Raw genomic sequence first — 8,572 nt, forward strand, 5'->3', positions numbered from 1 at the left:
ACGGCAGGGGGATTCTGCTATTTTTTATTAAAAAAAATGGGTAGCGATAATCGAGGTAAAGACTGGAAGAACGTAAATTCACTTTTTAAGCGACGTTTTCCCTGCCATCCCGTCGTCGGATCATAAAGTCCCTTGTAGCGCCCAGAAACGTCGACCGTTTTCTCAGGCTACCTTCTGCTTAGCCCCCTTAAAAAAGGACAATAACAATTCCGCTTAACGTTGAAAAACTTGGACTGGATGTTTTCAGTATGTTTTCGAGCTTGCAACATGCAAAATCATGAATAGAAAAGCTTGTAACCCTAGTTTCGGCTTGGGCAAGGCAAAGGTTCTTAGCCATTTTTGTTGACTTACTGAGTTCTCGTCACTTTAAATTTCGTCAATTTAGAAAAAAAAATAATTCAGGAGTTTCAGTTTTCACAGAGTGAAAGGTATTTTCTGTCACAGGACATCATGCAAGCTGTCAATGAATCACTCTATCCCCCCTGTAGCAACTAAGATAGAAACCCGATCTCTCTAATGCGCGTCAGTTCCATGCTAGAGGGTCCCCAATGGGGTTTTTCTATCCCGTAATCCCGACCCAAATTTTCGGGCAATCCCGTAATCCCGAGGGTTACTTTTGGCATCCCACCTCCCGCGCATACTTTCAATCCCGAATCTCGCCCAGATTTCCCTTAAAAATCGCGAATCCCGAGCCTCAAATAAGGGAAATCCCGCATCCCGAAAAACTTATTGGAGACCCTCATGCTAGACACCTGACCAAGGAAAAACGTTTTTCCTTTTACAGGTATTCGCATTAAAATGATTCACTCGTAAGTTCATTACATTTTTTTATTATTTAAGTTGCTTGTCTGAGTTGTTATACTTGTACAAGCGAAGATTCCTGGGAGGACTGTAACAGGAAGATGACTAAAACAGGATGCCCATCGAAAGCACCGAATTGCGCCAAGAGCAACCTGACATGCACTGCGGTCGGTGGAGTTAAGAAAAAGGTGTTCTACAAGAGATGTGGCACCCAAGGCAAAAACTGCCTACCTGAAAACCAGCCGTCCTGTCCTGGTTTTGTATTTTCCTACAAACGGGAAAGCATCTGTTGTACTGGAAAGAACTGCAATTCAGCCCCACGGGAAAAGGTCAGCGGCGTACTTACAGGGTTGTCCATTTGCCTGGTCCTTTGGAGTCCTTAATTTCTTTTGATTTTGTAGTAAACATTTCGTGTTATTGAGGTTCTTTAACCTAACTTAAAATGATTAAGTCTCTGAAAGAGTGTAAAGAAAAAAAAGGCGTAGCCTCTCACGTGGTATCCAGCTCCAGTGTCCAAGATAGTACTGAAAGTGCACAGATCGTGTCACTTGGCGTAGTTTAATTTCACGACGTCCCTACTAACTAAGAACCTGGCACAGGCTACCTACGTTGACTTGGGCCTTATGGTTATGAATGTCTGCCTGGAGAGCTAGCATAAATTCGCATTTTCAGTCATTGATTAATGTATTTACGCTAGGTCTAATTTTCGATAGGTCTAAAGGTTTGTTCGTCATTTTCAGAATTAAAAAAATTAGAATCACTTTTAGAGGCTCGGGACGGCTTCAGTCTCTGCATTCAGTGAGGGTCATCAAGGCCAGTCAATTCGGGGATCAATCTGGATGTTTGAGTCCAAGCGTCTCTACCTACAACAAAAAAGGTACTGTTATCAGGCAAAACCTAAGGAAAAAACCAGGGCATTTCGACCCAACAATGCTTTTCGGCGTATGTGTGCGATCCCGCCTCTAATATGGAACGCAAACCTACCACATAAATGAAGAAAATGTCAGAAAATTTGAGACCTGTTGGATGGAGATGATGAGGCAAATGGTTAATGGTGGATGGAGTAGACTCCCAGCTCCTGAAGATGCAGATGATACAGAATTCAGACTCTGATACACCAACACAAGCATTCTACATGTCTACAGAAAGCCAATATTTAAAATGTACTGGTCATGTTTGCCGTTGTCCAAACACTAAGCTGACAAAGAAGATGCTGTTTGCAAAGTCTAGGCGTCCATATAAACGGGACCCTTGGAGAAATATCGCTAAATCATTAAATGTCTTCATTGAGCAGGCAAAGAGGTCTACACCAGATAAGAGTGGTTTCGCTGCCCTGGTCGACCGTGTATTCGCTGGAGTGTAACTCCAAGGTAAGAGGTTTACCGTCTGGAGGATTGTACCTATACTGTACTTGTACAGTCTGTACTGCTCAGAGAGTCCCTAATAAGGCTCTTCAATCTCGTCATCCCCACGCAAGAGTTCGCGCAATCCCGTAATCCCGAGGGTTATTTTTGGTATCCCACCTTCCGCGCATACTTTCAATCCCGAATCTCACCCCGATTTTGCTTTAAAATCCCGAATCCCGAGCTTTAAGGGAATTTCCGTATTCCGTAAAACCTACTAGGGAATAGGGACCCTCTGCTCACAAACTTTCTATTTTCTCCGGCAAAAAAATGCGTGTGAGGAAGGAAGTTATTTACCAAGAGCAATTTCAGTACCTGTTTTGGGGAAAGGAAAAACTCTTCTTTAGGCCTGACGATGCGCTCTCCTCGACCGCGTCTCACATACCGACCGTGAATAGGACATGCGTGGAGAATGTAGGTTGCCATGGTAACCATGCTGGGGTCGAGCCAGCAGGCGTTTTCATTTGGTGCAGCAATGTTGATTTGGTTAACGTCCCTGATATCCTCTCCCATCGACAACATGTTTTGAACAGCTAACGTCCCTTAAAAATGAAAATGCCACGGAATATGAGGACCCTTTTTTAATCATGTTCATGTGTTACTGGAAGCCGTAAAGCACTTACTGATGAGTTATAGAAGGAAGACAGCCTTAAAAGGAAGAATTATGTAGAAATTAATATTAAGAACATTGTGACATCGAAAAGGTTTCACATTAGTAGTGTGCAAATGTACCCCATTTGAAAAAAAAACGCTTTGTGAAGTCATCATGCATACGGTATATAACACTTCTGTTCGATCAAACACGTCAATTGATAATTTTTCCAAGTTTCACGACTGAAAGTGTCTGATTGATACACGTAACAGAAGTCTTTCCGTTCGAGAAGAACTTAATGTCGCTTTTGACAGACGTTTAACTCGTCCAGGCAACTTAGTCATCCTTTAGTATAAAAACACCCATTTTTCCCGGCTGTATAGATTTTTGTAACTCCTCTACTCTCCATGAACCGATCCTTGTAGTCTCATTGAGTTTGCCTAACTTAATATTATCTTTACCACTCCATCACACGGTGAACCTGCCGGGATATAAAGAGCTCAGTTAACTATAGGTTCCACTTAATACGGGTTTGATTGCAAAATTTGTTTAATGTAACCACACACTAACTTTAATTTAAGAAGAAAAAATGAAGGACTGGTACCAACAGTGTTTATCACATACCTTCTTTGTTCACTGTAACCACCGAGTAGAGGCTGGAGGAGTAGAACCTGGGACCTAGACTCTGGACAACTGCACGTGCTTTTAGTGATGTCACTAATATGCATTTTTGCAAAATCCCTTTAGCTTCGCATTTGTTTAGAAAAGCCCTCCACTCCAAAACGATGCTCTCTGAAGTAAGGATGGTAACTTCCTTTTCTTGAGCAAGAAGCGCTTTTGCAAGACAAACCACTGCTTCAAACTGCCTCACTTTAATTCCTTCCGTAACTATAGCAACCGATGACGCATGGGAAAGGAACATTGCAGATTTTAGAAGAGAATCAGTCGGTTGCACAACACCATCTGTCGATTCTTGAGTTTTCGATATCAGCTCGTTTTGTTTCGCTGTTATTTGATCCATGGCTTGTTGAGAGACTAGCGAAGCGAACTGCGGTGACTCGGAGAGAAAAACCACTTTGGGAGATAGATGATTTTGTTGAGATTCTTTCTTGCGTTCCTCGTAACACTCCACTACTCGTAAATCTGTAATAAATAAGGAACCAACGCACCTGGGAGATAAAGTGACAGCTATGCGAGGCTCTAGGAGAAAAATTTTGACAGGGTTTAAAAAACCAATTGTAAAACCGATTTAAATCAAAGACTATGCACGCCATTGACTATTCATGAGTTGTCGAAAAAAGGTTAAAGTAAATCAAAAAACATACTTGCAGACGTGACAACTTCAGTCCCTGATATTCCACAGCCCCAGAAAATAAAAACATCATCTTCACGAACTACTGGCCCGTCACCGAAAGAGGGAGGTAAAAAGTCCTCTATTCCGATAATTTTAGGATCCCCGATATGAATAGGGGCGCCATGAGCAAAATCCAGGGGAGTACAGACCTCCGCCACTTTCTGTACGAATTCCCGTGGTATTGTTCGTAACGACACCACCATGTTCCCTGCGAAAGGTCCCTGCGGTAAGAAGGGGATATCTGAGGTGTATTTTGGAGGGTCTCTTTTCTCGATCATATGTCGCACTGGAACGTTTGAGGCCAAAAGCAAGTGGTCAAATGAAAAACTACAGCCAAAGTAGAATGTGACCATGTCTTCCCAAGGAATGTCTAGCAGGTCAGTAGCGTGCTTTGTTAGGACTCCATCTTCACTGATTGCATACAGTGGAAGGTCAGTTCTAGAAAAGTAACGAGAAAAGAACGAGTCTTACCACCTATTTGCTAGATGGAGTACAGTCAACGTTATCTTAACACGAGTTAACAGACACCTCTACAAGACGGACAGCTGTATCAAATGGATAAGATTTAATCCACGCCATTCTTTGGACACATTCGTCAGTCATCTGACTCTATCAGGCAGGCAGGAAATAATACCGGTCTCATCAATGCCATCTTACCAGAAACAGCTGACTGCATGTATAGTTACCAAAGCGAAAAAAACGGCAAAAACGCATTCTGCATTTAAAGGAAAGCGATGAAACAGATAGTGTATAAAAAAGAAAGGAAAAAACTCATCTCCTTTCCGTATTAAAGCCTTTGTACCACTGGTCATCAACACATGCCACGGAGACCTTTTGGTTGGCCTGTGCAGTCGTGATGGCTGGCATTAGAGGAAACCATAACCCAACACCAGATTTTTGCCTTGGAAAGAGACTGAAAATTGTTAGAAGGAGAATAGTACAGCGTGTAAGGTCAATTAGGTTCAAACATTTCAAACTTTTTTCTTTTGGGGAATTTCATTTTTCATGAAGTGAAACCTAAATCCATCACTGTAAAGGGGGATCTGCCATCCAAGAGTGTTGGTTTGACAGAGTCATCGGCCTTCTGTCCACCAAATCAGGATATATGCCTTAGAGGAGTGTCGAGTTAACAAAGTTTCTGACCTTGCAGAAGTAACCCATTAAATTATAGACGGCACTTAATACAGGTTTGACTGTAAAATTTGTAGGGGTATCTGCCTTATATGGGTGTTGGTTCAACAGTCTTGCCGGCCTTGCGGCGTGTACTGCCTCATTGTAGGATTATCTGTTTTATATGGGTGGGATGTCCAAACCATTAGGGTATCTGCCTTACACGAGTGTTTGTTAAACAGAGATTTTGGCCTTGCAAGAGTGACCCACCCTTATAGGAGTGTGGGTGTCACATTACTGATCTGCTTCACAGGGGTGTCAGGTATATTTAACAATTATTGCTCGAGCCCAAATGGGCTCTGAGTCAATAGCCTATGAGAGTGAAGGCCAAATGGGCTATTGGATTTTACTAAAGAGCTATACATGAGTTTCACATTATAGGGTTGCCTTATGGGAATGTTACCCTTTCAGGGGGGAGGGGGGGCATGGAAACTAAAACCAAAAAAGAGAGAAAAAATCAGAAACTTGACTTGTAACTAGCAAAATAATATCCTTGGTGAGGGCATCGGTATACATCAACATGTCTTCCACATACAGTTGCATTGACACTTGACTTATCACCTGGCAAATAAACTTTGTATCTGTGTCTATATGTCTTTCATAGTTTCACTTACCTTACATCTGAATCAGAGGCCAAAGGCGGGGCCGACACCTCTCCTGGTTGACTGCGGTAGAGATGAGGAAATGCACAACTGTTCTTAGCACATAACAGTTCAAAGTCATCTGCCATGTTGGATGGCAAGCATGCAATGTTAGCTTGTAGATAACCAGCACAAAACTGGCTGCAGGAAATGTGGGTCAAAGTATTGTTACGAAACTCAGCACGTGCCTCTCTTGGATGCAACAGACCAGGGTTGCATGCTGAAGTCATAATTATTCCCTGTTGGTTGTTATCTGTTCCAAGCTTACTTGCTGCCATATAATTCTGAAGAAAAGATAAACCTCATTAGCTAATTTGGCCAAGCCATTTTAAGTTTGACAACTGTAATCCATGTTTCAAGTATTCTCCGTCATATACAACAAAGGATCTTTTAAATCAAAGCTTAATCCTCTTTTAATTAGCATTTTTCTATTTTATTAAACTGAGTAATACTTCAAGGTCATGACAGTAGTTCTGGTAGCTTAAAAGACAAGATAAATACAGGAAAGAAGTATAGTAAAGGATCTAGTCATTTAACACTTGTTACATCTCAGCCAGCCGCAAACACCCGTGTGGATCCACTTTTTCTTTCCGTACTGCGAAGTGTGATGTCATCAGTCTAACCATCATAGACAACTTTTACACCTACCTTCTGCAGGGGACAAGATCTATCAAACTATACCCAAAAGATGGATCATTATACATTTCTGGGAAACTGCCCACCTACCCCTCCCCTAAGCCAACATTAACACTTACTTCTCACTTAGGGCAAAATGTTTGCGTAGGGGAGGGGTATGTGGCAGTTTCCCGGAAGCGTATAATGATCCCAAAAGATTGCTTAAAAACCCAAAAAGGACATGTAATAAAGTTAACCATCAAATTCTGATAAAAATTCTACTGACTACCCATACTTCCTTCAAAAAAAGCTCATGATCTTATTAGCCAAGAAGGCGGAGGAGAGTTAATGGAGGTAGCTAGTGTCTCATTTCAAGGATAAATTTAAGCTGGGTGAAGGCCAAAACACACTATTTTCCCATTGATTGGAGGGCACAGGGAGGGGGTTGGGGTAGGGGGGTTGCAGGGTCTCAAAATCTTCCTTATATTTGTTATAATTAAGATCGTAACTTCAAAAGCATAATCCTTGTGTTCTATCCCTGGTTTAAATTTTATTTTCCTTTGTTTCAAAATCATTAACATGCATTGCCATACTCTTAAACAATGGAAAATAAAATTCAAACCTGATCAGCATAATTCCCAAACATTAGCATATATTTTTGGAAAATACACGTTGACCGATTTTCTCAAATGGGCCATTTTCTCGATTAACTTCAATCGTCCTATTTCAAGATCATACCAGAAATCACAAATGGTGAAATTCCATATACCTTTCAAGATATCCTGCCTTTCAATTTTACAAAGGGTGCTGTAGAATTTTGCGTGACTCGCACCAAAGCAGCTCGCTTCTGTAACAGCGACTTATACTTTCACACTCCACCGCTGATGAGCAGGGCAGATGGAGGACAAGCCACTAGCCTTATGGATTGCCTAACTCCTATGTTTCATGAGTCAAGCTTGGAACAAAATAAACCTAAAAACAGAGCAAGTGGCATTCAAAGAAGCGGTAAACAGCGGGGTAAACATAGCATGCGAGGGTTTGTAACGTGACGGCGAAACTAAAGTGAAAAGATTGATAATGTCTGAGAAGATTCAAGTCTTCTCAGAGCTTTTTTTAAGAGAAGAACGAGTTGCTCACCTCACAAACGCGGATCAGATTTCGAAGAAATACGCGAAACAGCCATTTTCATGAGCACCCGCTTTCGCTCGATCGTTGTCGCGTCAACTTCATGCATGTCACGCATGTGTGCAGCTTGGGGTGTGTGCACAATATGGCCCTCTCCCTCCCCGTTGTTTTCCGGTATCAACAGAGGGAAACGTAACCGAGTGAGAGCATGTTTGCTTAAACGTCTTTATTTTAACCATTTTGTTTACCAGAAGCCTTTTGTTTACTTTCAGTAAACCTTCATTTTCAGAGTTTTGTCATTTTTCCTGATTTTCCGATGGTGGCAACCTTATTCCTTGGGTTCTCCAACCCGCCCCTGGTAGGAAAGAGCCCTGTCGCTGCCGGTATTTCTCGCAGACGTTCCAAACGGTCCTAAGAGAACATAGAGCCTTTTACGTTCTCTTGACGAACCTTAGGGGGTGCTCAGTAATCCATTCTGGCTGACCCTCCCTATTCAAGGGGGGGGGGGGGGGGGGGGGGGGGGGGCCTCCAAAGGCAACCCCCGCCCCCCTCGCTAAAAAGTCGAATAACTTCAAAACCGAAAAAGCTGTGACCGCCAAACTTGCGAAACTACCGTAAAATTCCGAAAATAAGCCCCTCCAAATATAAGCCCCCCAAACGGGTAACGCAAAAAATCCTCCGTTAAATCGCCCCTCCAAATATGAGCCCCCGGGGGCTTGTACTTGGAAAATTACCGTCAATTACAAAGTAAAACAAAGCAAAAACGGTAAATTTACTTCCAGCTATAAGGCTAGCCCAATCAATTTAGAAACGCAAATTTCCCTTCGTAAATAAGCCCCTCCGAATATAAGCCCCTCCAAAAATAAGCCCC

The 8,572-nt window shown here is 42.3% G+C and overlaps 1 protein-coding gene across 4 annotated transcripts; it reads right to left on the bottom strand.

Moving 5' to 3' along the window:
• Positions 1–844: 844 nt before the first annotated feature.
• On the bottom strand, positions 845–7,813 carry LOC140921541 (uncharacterized). 4 transcript variants are annotated; one of them, XM_073371548.1, is made up of 6 exons: positions 7,714–7,813; positions 5,935–6,245; positions 4,122–4,588; positions 3,421–3,996; positions 2,520–2,746; positions 845–1,664 (listed from the first exon to the last, which is right to left on the bottom strand). In XM_073371548.1, the coding sequence occupies exons 2-6, from the start codon at positions 6,237–6,239 to the stop codon at positions 1,632–1,634; spliced, it is 1,608 nt and encodes a 535-aa protein (XP_073227649.1). In that variant the 5' UTR covers positions 6,240–6,245; positions 7,714–7,813; the 3' UTR covers positions 845–1,631. The 4 variants fall into 4 exon arrangements, with proteins under 4 accessions (XP_073227649.1, XP_073227647.1, XP_073227648.1 ...); XM_073371546.1 differs by lacking the exon at positions 845–1,664 and having other exon boundaries at positions 1,966–2,746; XM_073371547.1 differs by lacking the exons at positions 845–1,664; positions 7,714–7,813 and adding an exon at positions 7,346–7,403 and having other exon boundaries at positions 1,966–2,746.
• Positions 7,814–8,572: the final 759 nt, after the last annotated feature.

This window comes from Porites lutea, chromosome 12, assembly GCF_958299795.1.
Source record: "Porites lutea chromosome 12, jaPorLute2.1, whole genome shotgun sequence".
Taxonomy (NCBI): Eukaryota; Metazoa; Cnidaria; class Anthozoa; order Scleractinia; family Poritidae; genus Porites; species Porites lutea.

Excerpts from the sequence above, each read along its gene's own strand:
- LOC140921541 (XM_073371546.1), bottom strand. The coding sequence starts at position 6,239 with ATGGCAGCAAGTAAGCTTGGAACAGATAACAACCAACAGGGAATAATT. Across the intron at positions 4,589-5,934 it reads GCCTCTGATTCAGATGTAAG|AACTGACCTTCCACTGTATG; the intron begins GTAAGTGAAACT and ends TTACTTTTCTAG. Across the intron at positions 3,997-4,121 it reads TGAAGTTGTCACGTCTGCAA|AGCCTCGCATAGCTGTCACT; the intron begins GTATGTTTTTTG and ends TTTTTCTCCTAG.